Consider the following 24,997-nt stretch of genomic DNA (forward strand, 5'->3'; position numbering starts at 1 on the left):
CCCAAATACAAGAATAAAGAAATTAATGTTTAAGATGTAAAAGCTTATAAGGTGGGGGTTAAATATATGGTAAAAATTGAGAGGAACCTCATTTCTTCAAGTGAAACCAATTAAACTACCCCAAATCATTTGAGATGTGACTTTCCTGGGACTCTTTTGCAGTTTCTAGCTCCCTCCTTGGTGAGCTTTTCTTCTCATTGACTTAGGGCTTGCATCCTGTATACTGGGGCTCTCTGGAGAGTCTAACAGATCTGTTTGGCAATATTGCCCTGAATGGCGCATGCTGTGGTGCTTACCAAATAACTGGTTTTCATACTGTTCTCCTTTGATACTTTTTGGTGGATACTTATTCTGCCTTTTCTGTTTCTTGCTTCTACTTGCTAGGCCATGCAAAATTGAGAACAAATCAAGCCATACAACCAATCCCTTATTAAAAGAAGTTTCTAGAAGTCACTGCATGAGGGATATGAGTATTATATACCCAATTAAAAGTGCAAGGAATGTAATTCAATTGCCAGCTTGGCAGGGATGTTCCATGGAGCTGAGTTTGAGCTCTAGTCCTGAACCAGGTGTGATAGTACAGTGTAACTAAGTATAGAAGAAAAGATTCTTGTTTGACAAGTAGAGGAATTACAGGAAAGACATGCCCACGTTAAGGGCAGGAACCCTGAGTTCTAATCTATCCAGTCATCACCCTGAGTTCTATAATGATAAAGCCAAACTATATTATAGGAGAAAGCATATCAGAAAGGGAGTGGAGAGGTATCAGTGTAGACAGTTATCTACTTCTATGCTCGGCAGAACTCAGGCAGGAATTTATTGTCTCCTCTATTACATGCCCCTCATTTTAATACAATGGCGCATGAGCAGAGAATTTCCACGGCCACTTTAACGCCAAAGCCACTAATTAGGCAGCTGTGAGAAGCTGGACGCTGTGGGGTGGAATTTCTTCCAATAACATGATGCATAAGGTGATTGTGTCCACCAAGAGAAAGAAGACTCTAGCACACAGTCAACAACGAACACGAGTCAGGCATGCAAGGGACCGGCTTTTTATGGTAAAATCTGAGTGTTATGACAACTACTTGTGTCATAACTGGTAGCACTGATGGCATCATGAACACTTAAGCCCTTTATGCCAAAGAACCTAATTACCCACCATTTTCAAATGATATATGAATTTCCAAGGAAACACATTTTCTTAATTCTAAGATTTCATTTAAATTGTGTCTTTTGCGTCTACCAAATGAGGAAGGGGATGCAGGCTACCCTGATGGGACCTGATAGACTGTGATCAGGCAGTGTGGGGAGGAGCCAGCCACCCCCTCCAGTCAGAGATCTAGGGGAGGGGTATAGGGTGGAAGGGGGAGGGAGGGTGGGAACTGGGAGATAGGAGTGAGGGGATAACAATCAGGATGTAATGTGAATTAATTATAATAAATAAATGAAGTTGAACAGGTTGATGACCCCCCTGTTGTAACTGTTGCTACATGTTTATTTGGGTGCTAACTCAGGTAGCTAAGGGTGCCTTTTTTGAGACAAAGAGAAGGCAACTGTGTTGGTAATAAACATACAGAAACTCTCAGTGATAGACTGGGTCCCAAGGTCAGTGAGAACAAGAAAAGATAATCAAGTCTGAGGATTCAGCATTTTCATCCGATAATCTACAAGTTGCAAATGCCATGTTTCTTATGGAATGACCTTCGTCATGGTGAGGTCACAGCTCAAGGACTGAGCTGGGGTTCCTCTTCGTGTCTCCTCTTCAGCTTGATCCAGATGCCATTATTTGGCCTAAGAATCAAATCTCCAGACAGGCCGAGGTCTTCTCTCTTCTGGTTGGATTCTACCCAAAAGTGCCTCAGGAGACAGGCAAGGATGGTCTTCTCCTCCATCACAGCGAACCTCTGACCTTTAAGCAAAGGTAAGTATCGTCACTTGAATTACAGACACAGCTGAAATGCAAGACCCAGAAGCTGCAGCACAACCATTAGTCACTTCAGCTAGGCCAGAGGAGAGCTAAGACCCTGAGAGGGCGGCTAAAACCAAAGCGTTTTCACTGTATTTAGAGATAGGATCTTTAAATAAGATGGGACCTTAAGATTAACATAGCAGGATTAGGTTTAAATGAGTTAAGTGGTGTCATTAAGGTGGGTCTCTGTAGAAGCCAAGACAGTGATGTTTTACACACGAGCACACACAGAGAAAAGACCAAGTCTTGTCTGCCAGCTCCCCGACACAAAAAGAAAGCTGCCACACATAAACCAGAAAAGAGAAACCTTGGAAGACATACTGACACTGCTGGTCGGTGAGAGTCTTAGCTTCTATCAGTTTAAGCCATCTATTCTGTATTCTGTCCCACAGAGATCAGCTTTCTGCTGCCCCACCAGTGGGATTACATGTGCACACAACACCCAGCTTTAGATGCCGTGTAGGGACACGCTTGAGTCCTCACGCTTGCACGTACCAACTGAGCTGCCTTCCTAGGCCCTAACATGACACTTTAAAACTACAGTTTAAAGGGGAAGAAAATAGAGCCCTTTCTGGTCTGTTGCCTATGAGTAATGGTCACATGGTACGTCACAGAGATTCTTGCAGGAAATCTATCACCTGGGCTTGAAAGGTGAAACCTACTTGAGTGGATACAAACCAATACAGTTTCTAGGCCCAGCAGAAAAGGGCACGTAGGCATAGGGGTGGCGTCCTTGGGAATTCTTGGGAAAGAACCGCTCCGGCTGGAATTCCTCGGGATCTGGGAAATATCTGGGGTCCCGGTGCAAGGCATAAGGAATGATGACTGCTTCGGTGCCTTTGGCGATTCTGTAACCGGCTGTCAACAGTGAGCAATGTGTCAGGACACTGGAGCCAGTTAGACATCAGACATAGAACCCTTGCTCCCCCACGCTCTCATTAAAGAACACTCACCCATTTCACAGTCTTCTGTAAGACTCCGGGCAAATAAAGGGACAGATGGGAAAATGCGAAGAGTCTCTTTAATGACACAATCCAGATATTTAAGCTTCTTCAGGTCTTCCAGGGTGACGGGGCGATGGGATCTTCCTGGTTAAAGTAAATATGTAAAATGAAAACAAAGCACTACCTGGGCTTAGAGAGATGAGACATCAAAGGGCAATGCAGGACCACAACACAGAACATCCAGTGTCCATGAGCAAAGCAGAATTTCTAATATCATGGATAATCAAAGAAAATGAAGCACTGTGCTAAGTCAAAGAAACCAGATAAGCTAAGACCACCTCCAGTGATCTTAAACTTATTTAATATGTTAATAAATATATTTAATATGCTAATAAAGTCCCATTACAAAGACAAAGGTCCTATATGATTCCATTTATAGAGACAGTAAGATGGTGAGTGCTGGTCAGGGGCGGGGCAGTGGGTGGAGCAGTGGGCGGGGCAGTGGTAAGGGGAAGAAAGATGAGTGGTTGTATTAGCAGTACAGGTTTCCTCTGGGATGTGGAAAATACTTTAGAGATGGTAGCACTTATCATATTGTAGAAACAAACCTTCGTGCCACATCATCCACCATCACTGTCATTATGTAGACACAGTCACATGGAAGGACTCTCCCTTTCCCCTCATAACCAGCTGCACCTGTGTCCTGTGCTCCCACACGGCATCTTCTTGGCATTGCTCAAAGGCACAGGCCAAGACACTAAGCTGTAAGTTACATGTGCCTGCTTCACCTATTAAGCATTAGGACCGTTGTGAATGGTCCCATTGATCTATGTATCCTTAGCTTCCACTCTGGGATAGACATGTGTCAGGACATCTGTCAAATGCCTGCTAGGAAATTCACTAGGCCTTGTCAAGGAGCCAGGGACAGACAGACAAGAGTCTACACCAGAAGCTTTCTGTTTATGATGATGGCATCCTTAGGGATCAAGGACGAACATTGTTTCTGTGGTCTCAGAGGCCCCAACAGTGCAAACAAAGGCGCCCCATGTACCAAAGACTTCATCCAGCTCCTTGTCCACTTTTCGCTGGACTTCAGGATAACAACCCAACAGGTACAAGGACCAGTTTATGGCAGCTGCAGTTGTATCGTGACCCTGTAAATAGAAGAGAGAGATGTTTAAAAGCACAATTCTGTTGGGACGCACATGCGAAAGGAACAGAACGCCCTCTGAATGTCACAGCTGCGGTATGACTGCAGTGCCTAAATCACTCATTGCAGCTGTTAACCTCAGTCAGAGACAAACACACTCGAAAAGTCTCTTAGCTGGACAGGAGTGGCACACTACTGTAATCCCAGCCCTTGGGAGGAGGCTGAGGCAGGAGGATTGCTGTTCTGGTTAGTTTTCATTGTCAACTGGACACACCCCGGCAGAGAAAGACTCAATTGAGAAATTGTCTCTGTCAGATTGGCCTGCAAGTACATCTGTGGGGCCCTTTACTTGATGAGTGATTGATGTAGGAGGGCCCAGCCTGCTCTGTGCTGTATCATCCCTAGCCAAGTGGGCGGGGACTATACAAGAAAGGTAGCTCAGCATCAGGAGAAGCAAGCCAGCGAGCAGCATTCGGCTATGGTTTCTGCTTCAAAGCTCTGCCTCAAGTTCTTGCTTTCGTAGGCTTCCTCTGCTGGTACTGAACATGAAGGATTATCTGTGAGGCTCTGAGCACCTTCTCCAGCTGAAGATAATACTTGGCTAGCCTCTAGAAATGCTAAATATTTTGTAGAACTTAATCTCCATAGCTGAAGGAAATATTCATTACTATCATTCATATTTTAGAGATTTCTTTAAAAATCACATAACTTCCCAAGGAAGTGAATATTGGACATGAGCACTAGGCTTGATGACAAAGTAGGAGGGCCTGCACCACTCTGCTGTGAAACTCTGGTGTGGTCTGTGGTAAGAGTCAAGTCACCCCCCGCCCTGTGACATCCTGGGGCTCTACCCACTCCATACTTCAGGCATTCGTCTCTCTCCACCTCTCATCTCTCTGGGGTCTTTCTATACACCTGAAGTCCTTTACAAAGTGATTCTGGCTACAGACATGATCCACATGCTGTTGCTCAGCCATCTGCAAATCATTGGTCTATGCAAGGTAAGGCTGTAGTCCTAATTACTCAATGGCTTCTTTTGAATACATGGATTAAAGCCTCATTTGAGTATATGGGAGAAGAGGTCTCCTGAGCTTCCTATGGCTGAAGTAAAAATATTTGCCAGAAGCACTGTAATGGCTGAATCACTTAACAGCTGGAACCTAGGGCATGAAATCCTGGAGTTAACAGCCCACATCTGGCCCTTGGAGGAGTCGCAGCAGTGATATCGAACATGGCAGGCCTCCTATGAGGTGTCACAAGGGACAATATCAAGACTTCAAAACATGCTAGAGCTGCAGGAATGAGATTAGCCTGGCTGTGTTTATAAGAGGGAAAGAATGGTTATTGGTGGGAACTAGATACGTAGGTTTACAATACACACATGTACATATGTACTGTGTATATGGGTACATATGTATATATATGTTGCTGTGTGAGAACTTGGGCAAAGTAGAGATGTAGCGTCTCAGTGCCTGGTGTGAAATGCTAATGATATGTATTTGTTGCATTGCTCTTATATGGCTTTTTGATTGTTGATGTGCTTTAATGATCTACTCTTCATAGCTACTCCACAAAGTCTGTGCTAATAAAATAAGAATAGAGCCTGTGGTGGTTTGAATAAGAATGGCCCTCATAGGCTCATATATTTAAATGCTTGTTCATGAACGGGTGGACTACTTGAGAGAGATTAGGAGATGTGACCTTGTTGGAGTAGGTGTGGCCTTGTTGGAGGTAGTGTGACACTGAAGGTGGGCTTTGGGGTTTCAAAAGCCCAAGCCAGTGTCTCTCTTCCTGTTATCTCAGATCTGGATGCAGAACTCTCAACTACTTCTCGGGTACCGTGTCTGACTGTGTGCCTCAATGTGCCCTGCCATGAGGCAATGGAGTAAACCTGAGACAAACTGTAAGCCAGCCCTAGCTAAGTGCTTTCCTTTATAAGAGCTGCTGTGGTCATGGTGTCTCTTCAGAGCAACAGAACAGCTGGGGCTACAGCCCAGTGGAGACCACTCATTTATTAAGCATAGGGCCCCTGGTTCAATCACACTCACTGAGAGGAAAGTGGCCCACAAAAGGTAGATGAAGAGCTTGAGGCCGCACTTCCAGTGCATTGCAAATACCCCCAGAACCCTCACACTTAACATCTCTCTCTCTCTCTCTCTCTCTCTCTCTCTCTCTCTCTCTCTCTCTCTCTCTCTCTCTCTCTCTCTCTCTCAAGTAACATACATGTCTATTTTCTGCTCAAGATGTCTTTTCAAAGATTTTCTTTTTAGAAAAGTATGTATTAGTTACCTTTTGCTGCTGTGATAAAGTACCATGATCAAAAGCAACTGCAAGAGTTTGTTTTGACTGTGGTTCCAGACCAGACATCCATTATGGCAAGGAGGGTGTGGTGCAGGAAGCTGCTTGAACCATCTAAGCCCCTTGAAGCTCAAGCTGACATGGAGCTGCAGGATTTGGTATTTGGCCTGTTGTGCTTTGATCTTGCTTTGGTCCAGTGTTTCATGGCTATGCCCCCATGCCTCCATTTTGGAACAGAATCGCATATTCTATGCTATTGTATGCTGAACATATGTAATCAGTGTTTTGGTTTCACACTGGTCACCATTAAGAGATTGCCTTGAGTCCCAGCAGAAGCTTTAGATTTCGGACTTTGGAACAGAAAGACCAATGAAGACTATGGGATTTTTCTGTTGGAATAAAAACATTTTTCCTCATGAGATGGCCATGGGACTGTTGGACAAACAGGCTGAATGGTAATAGTTTGAGTTAGAAGTGAGTCCCACAGGCTCAAGTCTTTGAACACTTGGTGCCTGGTTGGTGGGAATCTTTAGGGAGGTTATAGGACATTTAGGATGTGGAGCCATGCAGGAGGAAGGACATTTCTGTGACAAGCTTTGAGGTCTTTGGCTTCTCCCTACTTGTGTTTCACCCTCTCAGCTACCTGCGTGATAAAGCGTGACCAGCCGCCTTCTGGCACCACCTCTCTGCTGCCGTGCCTTCTTGTCCATGATGGACTGTAGCCCCCTGGAGCCGTAAGGCAAAATAAACTCTTCCACACATTGCTCTCGGTCATGGCATTTTTCACAGCAACAGAAAGTAATTCATGCAAGATAGGTAAGACGGCTGTTTTGTTGAGGATTGAGCAAGACATAGCCTTACGCATACCAGACAACCTACCCCCGAGCTTCCCTGTCTCTGGCCCACAAAGGAAACTTAAAAACCACTGATTCCGTCTATGTCCCTCTTTACCACACAGGGAGACCAGTTGGAGCTGGCATGGTTGGAGGTGTTTTATTTAGTTCATTGGCACAGACCCAGGCCCTTCATACGACTGTGCTCTTCTATGGAAAAACCCTTCTGAAGAGATACATAGATGAGGTGGTCCCATTTGTATATTGTTGCTTTTGTTGTCTATGTTTTTTTTGTTTGTTTGTTTGTTTTTTTTGGTGGGGTCATCTTCAAGAAATCCGTTCCTAGACCCGTAATTAGGGAGTTTCCCCCGTATTTGTTCTTATTAGTTTTACAGTTTCATGTCTTACAGGTACATCTGTAATCCATTTGGAGATAATGCTTGTGTAAAGGGGTAGGATGAATTTTTATTCTGCTGCAGGTGGCTATTTAATTATCTGGACACCATCTAATGTAGATTCTTCCCACTGTATGCTCTCAGCATCTTTGTCCAATACCCACTGACTATGAATGCATAATTATTTTTTCTGTATCTCTAGCCTATCCCATTGCTCTCTCTCTATATATATTTTTTTATGCCATAACCATATTGTTTTTGTTACTATAGTTTTTTTGGTGTGTTTTTAAAGTAATCAATATGATTTCTTAATTCTTTTTTGCCCAGGATTGGTTTTACAGTGCCTTTTATGATCTCATAAAGTCACTGGGATCTTGATAAGAACTGCACTGACTATGTAGATTGCACAACAGGGACATTTATCAACAGGTGACTGTGTTTTTAAAATACAGTAGGACATGTATAGTAAAATGGTACATTCTTTCTCTAAAATCTAGGAAGTCCTACTATTTGTGGTAATAACACGGATGAAACTAGGGGCCGTTATGGGAAGTAAAATCAGCTAAGATAGAAAGAAAAATAATACATGATTTCACCAACATGTAGATACTGAAAATAGTTTAACTCACAGGCATGCAGAATGGCAGTTACCAGAAGGCAGCTGGTGGCTGGGAAGAAAGTGAAGTAGATACACAAAAGCACGACGTTTCAGGTGTGAGCAATGAATTGTCATGCTCTATAGCACAGCTTGGTGGCTGTGATTAATTACAATGTATTGTATACTCTCAAAGAGTAATTTGGGGGGGGGGGCTGGAGAGATGGCTCAGCAGTTCAAAGCACTGGCTACTTTTCCAGAGGTCCTGAGTTCAATTCCTAGCAACCATGTGGTGGCTCATGACCATCCACAAAGGGATCTGACGCCTAATTCTGGCCTGCAGATGTACATGCAGACAGAGCACTCAAACATGGGCCAGGGGAAAGTACGTTTTGAGTGTTTTTACTCCAGAATTGGGTAGGTATGTGAAGGGGATGGGCACACGTTAGTTAACATGATATGCACATTCCCGAATGTTTACATGTATCAAGATATCACATTGGACTATAGAGCCATAAACAATGGTTCGTTAGCTGTTAAAAATGAAACAAGAACTTTAAATGAAATCAGTGGCCTGAGCAGTCCACCCAGATGGTTGCAGACAGAGTAGCCAGTGCAAGGCAAAGCTCAACACACAAGGACCTTCTGGAAGCGCATGTGCACTTCCCTTCCTATGTCATAGGACCTTCTGAAACCTTAAGTTTGCAATCCACCGATAGAAAACTCTACTCCCTGTAATAGTCCTATAATACTTAAAGTATATTGACAAAAAGTATTTTTAAGAAATATTAAAATTCAACAAATCTCATTAGAATCGCAAGCTGGTAGAGTCTCTTTCTGTAAAGCAACCTCATAACAGTAGATAAGCGCCAGACTTTAAATGAATCTGTTTAGGGAAGTTGAGGAAAAAAATGATACAATATTAGGAACTGGGACAACGTCAGGCTTTCTGTCTTCTTAGGAGAAGTCTGGGGAACCTTAAATTTTTTAAATAAAAAATAATGTGTGTATCATCATCCTGTTCCTAAATTTCATAATTCCTAATCATATTAAATTTTTATAGTTATACTATACTACTTTAGCATTTGGCTTTTTTTTTTTTTTAATTTATGCCAGTGATTCCAATGACCATTGAAACTGGAGATGGTTGGGTTTTTGTTTTGTTTTGTTTTGTTCTATGAGACAGGGTTTCTGTGTAGCCTTGGCTGTCCTGGACTTACTTTGTAGACCAGGCTAGCCTCTAACTCACCATGATCCACCTGCCTCTGCCTCCTGAGTGCTGGGATTAAAGGCGTGCACCACCACGCCTGGATGAAATTGGAGATGTTTAAAATTATATTTCTCCCTCCTCCCTCCCTCCCTCTCTCTCTCTTTCTTCCCCCCTGGTGTGTGTGTGTGTGTGTGTGTGTGTGTGTGTGTGTGTGTGTGTGTGTGTGTGTGATGGCACACGTGTGGTGGTCAAAGCATGACCTGTGGGAGTTAGAGTTCTCCCTTCCACCGTGTTGGTTCCACAGATCCAACTCAGGTCAAGCTTGGCAGCAAACACTGTCACTTGCTGAGCTGTCTTCATGGTCTCATTTCTGTGGAGGTATTTTGGGGGTTTTGTAAGATATATTTTTATTTGCATTGGTGTTTTGCCTGCATGTGTGTCTGTATGAGGGTACCATATCCCCTGGAAGTGGAGTTATAGACAGGTGCGAACTGCCATGTGGGTCCTGGAACTTGAACCCAGGTCATCTAGAAGAGCAGCCAGGGCTCTTAGTTGCTGAGCCATCTCCCCAGCACTTCCTCTTTTTCCTTGTTTGTTGTGGTGGTGTTGGGAATGGAAGCTAGTTCTTATGTGTGTGAAGCAGCTGTTTCCACCACAGCACATCCCGAGCTGTGTGATGCATTAAGAAGTTACCAGGCAACAAAAATTACCTCAAACATGAAAGTGTCAACTTCCTCTCGGATGTCTTCATGGCTTAATTTGTTTCCTTCCTCATCAGTCACACTCAAAAGCAAGTCAAGAAAAGCCTTGCGTTTACTTTTGGAGGGACCAGGACCCCTGCCAGCACCCGTGCAGTCTTCCTCGGCCTTCATTTCATTGGCCCGTTCAGCAATGACCTGTAAGAGTTGAATGTTGAATACAAAATTTGGACATTTGGTGAGGCTTAATGGTACATTTTCCTATGAAAACATGTTGGCTTCTTTAACTTATTATTTTTTTCCTGACTTTTTCTGTTCTTTGTGTTTCCGTGACAACTTAGGCCCTTGTGATAAGGAAGCATCGCTGAGGGTATCATGTGGTGAAACTATGAAATACAAATAGGACAAACATAATTTTCAAGTACTATTTTTGCAATCTTTCTAACATGGGAATAGAGTTGGTGTCTACAAGACATGCCCCAGAGATGTGAGGGAACTAATGAGGAAAAGTGCACATGGGATACAGAGTATACTAATTCCGGATCACTCTTGCCGATTACCTCAAGTTGTAGGGAAAGAAAATAGCAAGTTAATGAACCAGTAGCTGATTCCTGTCCACCATTCAGGTTTGCTCTCCATGCACCCAGAATGCTCTGCCGTTGAGTGCTCCTGTGACTGCATCCCTAGACATGCCCAGGTCTCAGGTGATAGCTGCACAAGACATGATGTTCCCTGCTCGTGCCTACTCTTGTCCCTAGCAGTCTGCATGTGCCTGTCTTTCCTTCCCATGTCCCCCTTTCACTTATCACATGGCATGCATTATATTTCCCTACAACCACAATGTTTCCCCACCATCCACTTAGCAGAGTCTGCCTTTGTGTATGGATTTTCTCCTCAGATCAAGAACACTGGCAAGCTTTCTAGAATGGTCATTAGATACATCTGAATTAACAACAAAAGCAGTCCATACACCTGCCCTGCTCATGTATATTTTCTTTTTCCTGTTGCATAACTGAGTCATCTTCCTTAAATGAGTAGCTTCACAAGAAATTTGTGGGCAAAATACCATATTTTCTTTTATTCTCTGTGGACTGCAGAAGAGGTTATATCTGGGTATATATTTTTTGATATTTTCAAAGTGGATGGCATTGTCTATGCAGTCTGGAATCCACTGCTTGTTCTTACTGATGTTAATGCATGACCTTTAAGGGGAAATGTCATTATAAAATGTGACCTGCTTATTCTCCTCCTGCCACCTGATGACTATATTTGTGGCAACTCGAGGCATTACCGCATTCACTTAGCATCCACTGACTTAACCCCATGATTCATTGGTGGCTTTGCCTTATCACAAAGAAGCAATCCCATTATATTTCAAGCAATATCACAGCAAAGAAAGGGTATGTTTAAATGGGAATGCTTCAACACATTTAAATTGCAATTTGATGAGTATTTTCAATTAAACCTTCCTTTTTGATGAGCATGTCTTCAACCCAAAGATGAATATGCTATGTTTAAAACAAAAAACCTTATCTCCTGTTTATTTTTCAATTTGGAAAGAAAATAGTACTATCAAATTCATTTTCACCAAATTATAGCATGTGCTGGGTTAGTTGTCTTTTCACATGAGAACAACTGGCTTCCTAAAACACTCCTGCATGGATCTCTAACCTTTCCCCATTTCATCCAGAGCCCTGTTTGCTAGCAAGTGCTCAAAGTCCATAGAACATTCTATAATTATTGTTATGGATGACTGGGTCTCCTAGACTACTCTCTGATATGATAAGGAACATGTTTGTTTAATTCCCTTCTCTATCTCCAGTGCTGAGTACAGCACTTGACACTCAGAAAATAGTTCATTGATGCTAGTTGAATATATAATTTGTATGTACTACTGATCATTTTTGCATTACTAGTCAATTTAACTTTCGTGGAACAAATAGTCTACTCTGTGGCCCTATAGCTGGGTGTAAATTTGGTAATAGCTGCACAACACTGTGCATTCATTTAATTCCACTTGATTCTATGCTTTGTCTGGTTTAACACACACACACCCCTTACTTACATTGTTGGTGAAGGTATGTAGTCTCTTGAGGCTCCTTCTGTGCTCCCGTCCTTCTTTAAACATAAGGTACCAAAGGTCAAACCAAAACCAGGGCATCTTCATTCTTCTGTGTATCATATCACTCATCCTATAAACGAGATAGGATGTTATCTCCTGCCCTTTGGCTCTGGGCCTTGATTAATGACACTGACTATTAGTCTTCAAAGCTAATAGAGCTCCATGTTTAATGCTAAGTGGTAAAAATAATGGACGAATACTGTGAAGCTGAAACAAATAATGGATATATTAAAGAAATTAAAAACCCTCTGTGATCTGGGCTTGATGCCTGCAATCCCAGCACTCAGGGAGGTAGAGGCAGGCCAGTCTGATCTACACAGAGAAACCCTGTCTTGAAAAACTAAAAAAAAAAAAGCAAAACAACCAAACCAAACCAAACCAAACCAAAAGCCCACTGTGAAACATGCAAATGGACCCCCTCTGGTCAGTGCTTTTATTTCTATAGTGCGAGCTCATAATTTCCCAGGAACATTAGCACGATTGTACCAAAGGTTTAGATAGAATCTGCCTCTCTTTAAGCTCTACACACTTAAGGCAGTCACTATTCTAAAGATGTTAAAAACTCTGGGGCCAGTGAGATGGCTCAGCAGGTAAAGGCACCTGCTAGCCAGCCTGACCACTTGAGCTCTGACCACGGAACACACACATCAGAAGGGAAGAACCAACTCCTACACGTTGTTCTCTGGCTTCCGCATGTGCGCCGTGGTACACGCACCCTCACACGTAGGCATACGCACACAAAGTAATAAAAAATGATTTACAAAAAGAAGTGGTCTTTTACAAGACATTGCATACTCAACAGCAACCAGCCACCAAGAAGCTGTTCCCAGCACTTGCCTCTCATTCTGAGTGACAGGGCAGACAGAGTTCTGCTCTGTCTTTTTTAGGACAGCCCCAGTGACAGCTCTTTGAAGGGGCCTTTCCTGGACACTACATTCTAGAACACATCCACGTTTTGCAGATTGATAACAACTCAATCTTTTCTCTGTCAACAACTGCTACAATCCCTAAATTTTTATTTCTTGAGTCAATGCCCATCTCCTATGCTATTCCTTTGTGTTAGTTAAAGCTACCTGGGGTGATGCCTACCTGATGATAGCTGTTCAGTAAATATTTGTTAAGATGAAATTAATTTAGGAATGAATTAACATTGTATAAATCAAATCCCAGCTCCACCTCTAATTAGGTGAATAACTCCAAGCCCTTTCAAAGTCAAGAAAAGAAAAGAAAGATTGCCTCCACTGCAAAGTCAGCAGTCACTCGATGCAGAAGATAAGAAAATAAATTGTATCAAAAAAAAAAAAAAAAAAATAACTCCCAGTAGAAAAAAAAAGCACACACTAAACAGTGGTAACCACTGCTACCCCTGGGGTAAAGCTCTTCCAGAGCAGGGGCTCTCAACCTTCCTAACACTGCGACCAGTTGGAACTGTTCCTCATGTTGTGGCGACTCCACTATAAAATTATTTTGTTGCTACTTCATAACTGTAAGTTTTTCCTATTGTTATGAATCATAATGTAAATGTCTGCATTCTCTGATGGTCTTAGGCTGTGGTGAGTGTCGAGATAAGCCCTTTCGGAGGCCGACGGAGAATGGTGAGTGAGGGCGTCAGCAGCTCCTAAGACTTCTCAAAAGATCCTGACCCACCGCACACAGTGTTGATCCACTAGGGACTGATGAAGCTTCCAAATGGATCCCAGGCTAGGACGGTGACTGCTTCCGAGGTGACCTCGCTGTCTTCCTGTCCTGTCCCCAGCCCCCATCCTATCCCCACCCTGCCACCCCCTGCTACACGCACACATTTTTTTTATAGCTATACCAACCTGATTGATTGCTATTGGTGCTCGAGGTGTACGGGATGGTCTGATTGGCCCTGCAGTCCTTTAAAGGCTTTTTTTTTTTTTTTTTTTTTTTTTTTTTTAAATACGGAACAGAACAATGAAGCTAGACCTGCAGCTTGAGTCTGGTCTCTAGAGTCTGATTCCTGGGATTCTGCGCAGGCTCAGTCACCACTCATCTCCCCTCCGCATCCTCACCCCTGCTCATTCCTGATCCCCACACTAGGCAACCCCTGTAAAAGGATCCTTTGACCCCTCCCCGCAAAGGGGTCGAAACCCACAGGTTGAGAACCATTCTTCTTATAATAGTTGCTACGCTATTATGGTTTTTAAAAAATCGATCTTGCTTTTGTCATTTGGTATCAAGATGCAGTTGGGAGATTTTCAATTAACATAGCACTCAGATACACCATCATTTACATTTACAACAAATTGCCTGTTGCTAAAGTTGATGCTTATGTTCTGAGGCAATTTTTAAAAATTTGATATTTCACTTCAAACACAGCGAAAGCACTACATAGATCGATGTGATTAGCCCAAATCAATAACAATTTAAAAAGAAAATTAAAAGATCCCTGCCGGCGCCCCGCACCACTTACCTATACACTGACCGGACATACTCAGAGTCGTCATTACCTTGAGCTCCAATGTTCTTTCCCATAGCTGTTTCTGCAAAATACAGGTAAGAAGCAACATGGGTGACAAGGGACACTGAGAGACACCGAATCCTCTTCTGTTCTCTTCTGTTTGCTCTTCTGTCCCCTTCTGCATCTCCTACTTCCGGTTCCTGTCATCCTTCCCCTTAGACCTTCCAGGCAAGGTGACAACGTGGCTGCTCTGGCCATCCCCCTAGGAATGAGTAGGACTTCTTGGGGGGTAAGCTCTCATCAATAACACCACCCTGAAGGACCCAAGTCCCCTCCAATCAATTCCCCTCATTCGTCCTACCCGTGGAATCTTATTTTCTACTTAGGCCGTTGACTTTCGACAGCGCGCATCAGTCAGACCTACCACAGATGATGTCCAACGCGCAAAGAGTGATGTGAAAAAAGCAGTTAAATGCTTCTTGACCGACATGGCTTTCAAGCTTTTTAACCAGTATATTTGCTTGCTCGTTCATGACATCCAAGAAATCCTCCAGGATTGTAAAATGGAAAGTGGGCGTCAGCATCTTCCTCCTGGAGCGCCACTTGTTCCCAGTACTGCAAGCACAAGGCATCGTTATAAATTAAAGAGGAGTCAAAGCCACCAGAGCATGGCGGCCCTAAACCCAGCCCAGTCAATGCAATTCTGAAACAGCCTCGCCCACAGCATCTCAGGGATCTCACTAGAATGAGAAAGAGAAGGCTTATTCTAACTCCCCGCCCCGCCCCTCCCCCACCCCACCCCCCGCCAGTGTGGACATTTGGACCTCGTTCTGTGATATTAATAGTTAAAATGACTTTTGTTAAAAAGAAGAAAAAAAGAAGAAGAAGAAGAACACGTTGAGGATATCTTGTTAATTTCTAAGAGGAATGTCTGAAAATCCGTTCCTCCCCTAAGTTTATTCTTTAGACACCCACATGCTCCACGACTTGACCTTAGTTTCTACTGTGAGAGTCCTGAAAAATAGTATACTAAATATGCCATTTCCTGGCTGAGCTCTCCCCCTTGGGACAGGCTTACTTTGAGGTGCCAGAGCAAAGCTGCTTTATGTACTTATCTTGGCCTGCCCAGCTTTCCCACTAGCTTTTCAAAGCTTCTCTCTGCCACACGTTTTCACTCTGTGGCAGACCTCCTAATTCTTAGAGTGCTCTTCACACTGTTAACTCGCAACTTCTGGTTATAGGCATACCTGCCTAGGGGCTGCCTGTCAATGTAGCTGGAAGTTACCAGACACCTGCATGGTTGTCTTCAAAAAAAAAAAAAAAAAAAAAAAAAAAAAAAAATATATATATATATCAGACACTGCCTTACTGTTATGTCTCAAGCCCTGGAACAAATGGCTGAGGTGCCTAAGTGGATCTGGTCACCAGGTTCCCCCAGCATCGCTCAAGCCTTCAGGCCAGAGGCTCTTCCCTATACAATCAATCCAACCATTTTCATTACCTGTGTCTTTTTGTACCTTTGCACTCTTGGCCGCAGCCCCTGGCCCTCTTCCCGCTTCTTTCTCCTCCCTCCTCTCACAAGGCTCAGGGCTCTGGACTCTCCCCATGGACCTGTCTCACCCTAAGCCCACCCTTTTGTCTGCAATAAGCTTTCTCCTCCACCATAGCTTGGAGCAGCCATATCCTTTCCTTTTCATTTCTTTCTTTCTTTCTTTTTTCTTTTCATCCTCTTACCTTGTGAGAAGTCCTAGTCCCAGCCATGGTTGTAGGAACTTGTACATAAATGATTTATCAATTTGCTTCGAACTGGTCAAAATGACCTTAAGAAGACATTAAAAAAAAAGATTGATTTAGATATCAGAACAGCTACAATTATAAAAGGAGTAGGATAGGAGAGGGGAAGAAGGCTGCACCTTGATGGGTTAGGTGGAGGAGAAGCACATGGCCGGCGTGGATGGAGACTTGACCCAGATGATGATAATTGGCAAGCATTTGGGATTATGGATGGGAGATAGCTTGATAGAAATTATTAGAAGCAGATGGCATGGGATTGGGGCAGGAATCTCATACTTGCCCCACCGTGGGAAGTAATTTAGGGGATTAATATCTGCCCTGCCGTAGGCTATTTTAAAATATAACAGGTGTCTGTGTCTTGATTGATTGCTAGCGGGTTAGGAAATACTGCCATAATAATAATTATAGGGCTAATAATAGACATCATTAGGTCATACTGGTAATTTAACAGCAACACAATAGTTTTCAGACAACCTTGGATATAAAGGGGAGGCATGATGTTTCTCTGCTGATGCAAATTTAAAAGCTTTGTGAAAGTCTGTTTAATCACCTTTTAAAATAACCTTTACAAGGGAAACTTAGAAACTATGGCTTAACAGCTTGCAGTGTACCCTGATTAATAAGTAAATCAGACAAACTCCACAAAAGCTTAAAATAATGTCCTCAATATTAATCCAATTGCTCCCTGAAACTCCCTCCCCTGCCATGGTACCTCCAAATAACCATGTTAGTGTTATTGATTTAAAGATCTGCTTGTTTGTTTTGCTATTCCTTTACACACTGTTTATATAGAAAAACTTACCCTTTCAATGCACACACTCAAACACCTATGCCTCAGTTTCAGTGCAAAGTTCTCATTCAATACGACCAATACCTTCACATCTGCCAGTGGTGGGCAAAGAAGGCAGTGCACCCTATTTGACCCAGATGTCCCAAGACTTACATGCATTTCACCTTATGGACAGCTATCTTGGATATATTGTCACTAATTCCTTCATTACACCTCATCAATTACAATAGTCTGACCCCCCCCCCCCAAATTAAAGACAATGTTAAGTTCTCTTCAGCAGCTCTTAAGCAATATCAATTGGCTTCAATCTTGCTTGGAAAATCCCAGTGCAGTTCTGTCTCATCCTTTTGTGAAAGAGGACACTGACTTAAATTTACCTTGGATGACAACTTCTCCTATTGCACAACAATTACAGCTATCAGCCCAAGCCTTGGAACCACAACACACTTTCTTGTTGATGATTAGATTTATGCCTCAATTTACTTATCTCGAATCACTCTTTTCCTTCCAGTAGCCATTGGATAATTAACCCTATCTTCAGTCATTTTAGATGATTTCGTCCCAATACATCCAAACAAAAATCTTTTGCCCCAAACCAACAAACACTAGTTTTCACTCAACAGGCATGAACCCAAACCATCATCCTTCCATATCTCAAAGTCAACTTTCACTTTCTTTTATAGTCTTCAGAATAACAGAAAATAACATTTACAGGGTTTGGGGGACACATTTCTCTTCACCTCCTTCCTATAAAGACTCCATGCACAATGGCATCACTTTCCATACATGCCTTTCCCCCTTAAACTTACATTCTATCTTTCATGCACTGACCATTTTATCAAATGGAGCCAACAATCAGGCAAAAGGGGCCACCGCAGAGCACTGTAATGCTTGACCGTGGCACTTTCCTGTAAACCCTACAGGAGCCACCACTCAACCTCGGCCTGCCTTTTCTGCTTCCCGACAACTCCCTGACTAACCTTTCAGTTTGCAAATCAATTCTCGCTGTGAGCCTCAAGCCTTTCCACTTTCCTTTCAAGCCTCTTTTGTTCATGTCTTAGACTTCTTGTCACCACTAACTGAAGTCTCCTTCTAAACAAGTTCAACATACTCGATGCATCCAGCAGTGCCTGGCGCCTCGCAGAAGGAAACCATCGTGCTGATGCCCACGTGTGCCTTTTCTCCAACAGGCTACTGCTTTCCATTTCTTGTTTCACCAAGAAGCTAAAGTTATCACAGATATAGGCTGAACAAATCATCCAGTCCTGTACCAACTGTCAATCATTGGGCCCCATCATCCCCAAAGGAGTTAACTACCCTGGTCTTTATCCTAATGCACATGTACATCTCTTTGTTTCTTTTAAGTTTGTTCATTTTTGCATTGATACTTTTTTCAGACTTTATCTTTGTTAGTACACAAACTCATGCATCTCATGAAACTATTTCTAGATAACTGATTATCTGCTTTCTCGGAAATGGAGGTCCCCAAACAAATTAAAACCGTTGACATCCTACTGATGTACCTAAAACTTTCATCTCATTTTGCCAACTTCGGACATTTCTGTCTGTCATGGCACTCCATAGGACTGTCAAGGACAAGCCATAATTTGATGGGCCCATTTATTATTCAAAACTCAAATACATTAATGGAAGCTAGGGAATAAAGGATTTCTTTATTCCTCGACTTCCCTCCCTAAGGTCCCTAACTGTGGGAAGGTATCAGTAAGAAACAAAAAGTTTTAAAAAAGAACAAAACAACAACAACAAAAAAGCTGTGCCACTTCCAGGCTCACTCGTGAGCAAACAACATCAAGGTTTAATTTCCTCCCTTTATGCTCCATAGGCTTAGTACACTAGTCAATGTACCATAATATGTACCATAATGAGACCCCGAAAAGTATAATGAAAGCACCTTTATTGTATTAGTCATGAATGTAGACCTCTTAAAACTGCCTGGTACACCAGGCTTGGTACAGAGCCACTGCACTAGCTATTCAGGAGGCTGAGGCAGGAGAGCTCTAGACAAGTTCAAGTGTAGCCTGGAGCTATCAGATGAGGTCACGGTCACCCTGGGCAAGCCAGTGTCTCAAAATTAGAAAACAGGAAAAACAGACCTTATAGAAGAGCATTTGCATGTCCCCCCAGTGGCCTTGGATTTCAACTCCGGTGTGAAACAAAACACTGAAAACCCAAAACAACAACAATCTTGCTCAGAAGAGTTCTTTCCAAAGGAGAGCAAGTCTATGGAGACCTAATAAGGATATTCACAGAGGCATGGGAATTGCAGCTACAGTGCAGCAAGAAATCACTGCACAGCCTGCACAATGCCTTGCGAATGAAACGCTCTTTGGAGTGAATGTAATGACGTTTGAGGAGGGTGTATCCTGGCAGAATTCTTTACATCATAGCCTATAGAGCGGACAAACCACTCTAATGCTATATACACTCACCTCCACAGTCTCCGCCTTGTAAAGGGCCACCATGGGCACCGGCCCAATCCAAAGCTTAATGACGGGCAGGTGTCGGAATTCTTCCGTGTACTGAATTAACTGCTGAAAGAATTCTGGAAGAAAAATATTTCATTTCAAACTCAAATCAAGACAAGAATTTATTCACTGAATTGTACAAATATCCATTATGTCCTTTCAGCAGATACACAAGGCGTGTGATATATCACCATTAAAGGAAGCTAGAGAGGGAGGTGTGCCCTCCTGTGAGCTCGGCAACATCCCTATAGCTATTAGGTTGCTTTTTTTTTTTAAAGTCTGTAAATGTAATGAATGTAACAATGATATATTGTTATAAGATAATTATTAAGATTTGCTGTGGCAAATGTACATTCTTAATAAACCAAGGCTATAGGCCACGGGCCTAGGAAATGGTTGAACCTGGCTTAGTCCCAAGACTCCAGAATTTGACATCTGAACCATTGTATCACACTTGGAAAAAAAGATAGAGACTTCAAACATCTCTTAGATTTAAAATATGTGTGTGCATGTGTGTGTGTGTATGTGTGTGCGCGCGGGGGCACGTGTGTATGTACATATAGTATGGCCGAAATTTCATGGAAAGAACTGTAAAGATGGTTCAGCCAGTAAAACTGTCTGCTGTCATGCATAACAACCTGAGTTTGATCCCTGGACTCCACATGGTGGAAGGAAAGAGGTGACTCTAGGTAGATGCTGTTTGATCTCAGCACATGCACTGTGGCATCGTGTGCATGTGTGCCCGTGAGTGCACATACATAGACCCAATAAATAAATATAAGATAGACAAATGAGTACATTTTAATTAAGACATTGTTTTAAGCTTTTAAAAGTTGTAGCTGGAGAGATGGTTCAGTAAGTAAAAGTACTTACTGCATTTCTAGAAGGCCCAGGGTCAATTCCTACCACTGATAGCAGGACCACCTTAAATCTAGCCCCAGGGGATCTAACAGTCTTTTCTGGCCTGCACAGGCAACTGCACATACGTGTCATACATTCACATAGATACAGACATTTAAATGCATATGTATGTATGTATATATGTATGTATGTATGTATGTATGTATGTATTAAAATATTTTTAAATTTTGCGCTGTAGTTTCAAAGCATTCTGGTGTGAAGGGAAGAAGGGGACTTCGGTCTGAAGGAGTCAGATGCAGAAGTTGGGCCTTCCTGGCAAAGTTGGTTATTTAGCATAACCGACTGGAAACTGTAAGAGTTTAGAAGCCAGCTGGAGTCCACACGCAGTACTGACAGCAAGGTCACCAAGGCCTGAATCTGCACATTAGCCACAGGATAAAGGCACAGACTCATAAAACCCAGTGCCACTCAGGTCAGAGGTTGTACCATAGTGTGCTCTGATAGGTCCAGTTTTGCTGAGCTCAATGCCGAGTAGAAAGGCCCTCAATAAATACTTGATTGATAATTAAAGGACTTGCTGTAAACGAATACATCTTAGAGATCTAGAAATTTGGCGTAAATTACACTGTAATCCTAAAATAATTGCAATAGTTAGCTCTATAAACAAAATAAGTAAGAACGGCAAGAAAACCCTTAACTCAGAGTTCTTAACAACTATCCAAATAAGTCAGTTTCATAACTGAAAATTGAGCAACAGTTTTCTCATCCTCAAGCCCAGCACTTGCTGACCTTTTTTTTTTTTTTTTTTTTTTTTTTTTTTTGCTGACCTTTTATACGTTGCCATTTTTCCTCATTCAGGGTCACTCCAAAGAGAACGACTTAAAGGAAGTCCATCTGCTCAAAGTTCCTTTTCAAGTGGTCTTAGTCACTAAAGACTTCTCCAAAATATGAGACTTTCTAAAGGTAAGGTTGGAGGGGTTCTAAGGCCATGACCCTCCCAAATAGAATTTTGATCTCAAACATTTATATTTCAAACGAGGAAATTGAGAAAAGATCAAAATACCTAAAATTTAAAGCCGTAAATGACTAAAAGCCTGAAAATAAAATTACAGGAAAAAAAATAATTTGTGAAAATATTATAAAAGACATTTCCTTTAAAATTTGAAAGGGGTTTACTGGAAAACTTGTAGAAGTAAAATAAAATAAAACAAAATTAAAACACTTAGAATGCTTCAGAAGCCAATTTGTGCGATAAAACAAACAATGATAAATACATGTTTTTACAATCAAAGCAACCAGGCATATTATGAAGACCATGAGCAGATGAACTATGCTCATAAACAAATGCCTCTAAAACTAAAATATATAAACACATAGGACCATCATGGTAATTGTGTGCACCTTGTTATATAATTGCTGGCATCTGAGATGTCATGACAAGAGCTAGCAGAAGTGTGATGATGACATGGACGAAAACCCACAATGGAAGAAGGCAGGTGCCCGAAGAACTGAGACCTCAAGGAGATTTTTTTTTCATGGTTGCAGATCTCTTCGTTCCTCAAGGACGTTTCAATGTTCACACACACACACACACACACACACACACACACACACACACACACACACACACACCCACGATGCTTCCTCAGGAAAAATAAAAAATTATGATAATGCATTTATGTTAAGACAAATGTGCAAAAACTATGTAAGATGAATTAGAACTCTCGGAGTCTTTGAACAGTTTAGACCGTCAGGGGTGGCAGCAGCGACAGAAAATGAAATGCGTGCCTAACAAAAAGCTGGGGACAAGGAAGTGGGGAAAGCCAAGGGCTTCCCTAAGCAGTAAAGTCTGAAGGCTGGTAAGCCTGGACCAAGGTAACTGATGAAAATTTCAGAGACACCAATTTGCTTTCTGTATTGTTGTTTCTGTACTCAGCATGGTGTGATTCTGCCCATGATAAAGATGAGTTTTTCTTTGATTAGATTTATACACTACCCTCCTTTGAGAAGATACATTTAAATAACTACACACACACACACACACACACACACTATAATGCCTTACAAGGTCTTCAGACGCTCATTCTACATAACGTGATGGGACTCCCCTGGATCTAAGCAGAAACACCAGTTGGTGTCCTGAGAACCCAGCTTTCCACACAAATAACCCTTCATGCTCCAGTGGGCATCCTGAGGTCTGGATTTTTGTCTTCTATGATTTTTCACAGTGGAATTGTTAAGCTATACTCTCAAGCCTCAGAGTGGAAGGGAGGGGAGCTTTCTCTGAGCCAACTGAGCAGAAAGAGTTTTATCAGTATGGTTCCAACACACCCGAGTGTGCTGACCGGGTTTCCAATGAGTCCTACTGACGGTGAAGTGACAACAACTTTGCTTGGATGTCAGCTAGAAAATATTTTGGTGTGCAGTTCCCCGTGATGTCCCATTTTTATTCCTGTCAGGTTGTTGTGCTGGGGTAGGTTTCTGCCTGGGATCACATAAGTGACAATGAAAGATCTGAAGATTTAAAGTTGGTGGCCAGCCTGCAATGCAACTATTAATAATTTAAAAATCTGAAGCAAGATTAGCTTCCGACACAGGGCTTTGTAAAAAGTGTCATTCCAGATATAGCTCCTCGGTTCTAGGTGTCCCATCTTACACAGCCACGGGCATTAAGCCTTAAGAGTGAGTGCACTGTAACTTGATACCACTACTTTTAAGAACTTTCTGACTTAGGTATCCTTTATGTCAATAGAACACAAGTATTTTGTGTGTGTGTGTAAAACATCGTTTTAAAAGATTATTTCAAGTTTTTTAAAAAAAATCACTCTTTAATTAATAAGGTGTTTGGAACTGGCCCTATAAATTTGCCTCAAGGCCCTGCGATAGAGTCTGCTGAAGTGGCCTTGTGAAACTTCCTCAGAAGGGTAGGGTCAAAATACAAAGGCCAAGAGGATTTTAACTGCATATTGATCAAGTTCTACAATGTCTGGGGCCAAAGAACATCTGGCCTCCTTTCTTTGTTTTCTAACTGAGAGACAAAGAGGAACAGTATTAAGCTTGAGGGTATTTGCAGCTTTCCCAAGGCGGCTTCCTCCTTAACTCTTTGCAAAGGAAGGAAGGAGAAAAGAGACTTTGAGATTGGGGAACCACAGAACAACACAGAAATATTGTAATCTGTTATATACATGCATGCATGTTTTCTATGTTCATTATAGGATGGGAGAGACGCAAAGTCATTTGGCAGGCACCAGAGTGGAAACTGGAATTGGGAGAACTGGGAATCTATTCTCTAGGGAGGGTGAAAGATTTCCTTTCTCCTAGCAGCCAATTAGAAAGCTGGTCTGAGGGATGTGAGGACCCCCAATATAGCATGGTGGGAAAGAATCCCTTCATAGGCTTCCCAGACTGACAATAAGCCCAGCAGCCTTCGAGTTAGAGCACAGACTTCCTTGTACAAAGCCTTACCTGCGCTGTTGGGCTTCATCAACAGCGCGTGTCCCACCAAGGGGTAGGCGCGGGTCACCGACGGGATAGGCCGCATCTGCAGCCATTTCCGCGCGTAGCTCGCCACCATCTGCAGGATGTTGAGTAGGATTGTGGCGCCGGCCACGGAGACCGCGCTTGCTGCGCCCCAGAGCAACAGCTTCCGCCCGACCAGCCCTAACCACAGCCAGATCATCTCTCTGATGCCCCTCTGCCCTCCTTGCAAGTAGTGGGCGTGTGAGGATCAGCTGCTGCTGGGAGCTGCGGAGGGAGGTCTTGCTTCGAGTTCAAGCGCCCGGGTCGGGAGGGGAGTTAGAGAACTCCGGGATGATGGATTTTCCAGGTTTAGCGAGAGGATTCCAGGACGTGCCAGGTCCTCTCCGATCTCCTTGCTCTGGAGGCGGAAAGCTCTGCAGCCGGCCCTGCATCCAGGCCCCCGGGGCACCTTTCTGTGGCTAGCAGGAAAAGCGCCGCGGACTTGTTATGCTGCGCCAGCAGGGAGTCTGCGTAACACGCGCCAGCCACCAGAGGGCAAGACGAAAGCAAAAGACCGGAACAACTGAGCTCTGAAGTTCCGAATGCACTAGAAGGCTCTCAGTGTGGAAAGATGACGATGGCTTCGGCATGGAGAAGAAACTAGAAATTCACATCACCAGTTCCGGACACACTGAGGCCTGCTAATGTGGGTTGTTTAGACTTTTGTTAAACACCCTTGCCGTCTGTGCAAGTGTTATGGGTCTCATAAGCAGTCTGTTTGAAAATTCAAATAAGGTGTTGAAACGCACTCTTTGGAAATTCTAAATTCGCTAGCTCTTGCACAAGCTGCATCAGTTGCCGCCCTAGGGCATGGCTGGCTGCCTGGGGAGATGGGATGTACCCTGGCTTCTGCTTTAGGATCAAAGCACTGCAACCATCTTGCCCTTTGACCTAGAATTTGGGGGCGG

At 42.9% G+C, this 24,997-nt stretch overlaps 1 protein-coding gene across 1 annotated transcript; it reads right to left on the reverse strand.

Annotated features, from left to right (window-relative positions):
• Positions 1–1,439: 1,439 nt before the first annotated feature.
• Positions 1,440–24,661, reverse strand: LOC127209963 (cytochrome P450 4V2). The gene is made up of 11 exons (XM_051169612.1): positions 24,036–24,661; positions 19,674–19,786; positions 16,374–16,459; positions 15,064–15,254; positions 14,652–14,721; positions 12,158–12,284; positions 10,105–10,290; positions 3,965–4,067; positions 2,923–3,057; positions 2,648–2,827; positions 1,440–1,909 (listed from the first exon to the last, which is right to left on the reverse strand). The coding sequence occupies exons 1-11, from the start codon at positions 24,247–24,249 to the stop codon at positions 1,725–1,727; spliced, it is 1,590 nt and encodes a 529-aa protein (XP_051025569.1). The 5' UTR covers positions 24,250–24,661; the 3' UTR covers positions 1,440–1,724.
• Between the last annotated feature and the right edge of the window lie 336 nt (positions 24,662–24,997).

This window comes from Acomys russatus, chromosome 27 (assembly GCF_903995435.1).
Source record: "Acomys russatus chromosome 27, mAcoRus1.1, whole genome shotgun sequence".
Taxonomy (NCBI): domain Eukaryota; kingdom Metazoa; phylum Chordata; class Mammalia; order Rodentia; family Muridae; genus Acomys; species Acomys russatus.

Excerpts from the sequence above, each read along its gene's own strand:
- LOC127209963 (XM_051169612.1), bottom strand. The coding sequence starts at position 24,249 with ATGATCTGGCTGTGGTTAGGGCTGGTCGGGCGGAAGCTGTTGCTCTGG. Across the intron at positions 15,255-16,373 it reads GGACTAGGACTTCTCACAAG|TACTGGGAACAAGTGGCGCT; the intron begins GTAAGAGGATGA and ends TTGTGCTTGCAG. Across the intron at positions 1,910-2,647 it reads TGGGCCTAGAAACTGTATTG|GTCAGAGGTTCGCTGTGATG; the intron begins GTTTGTATCCAC and ends CTTTGCTTAAAG.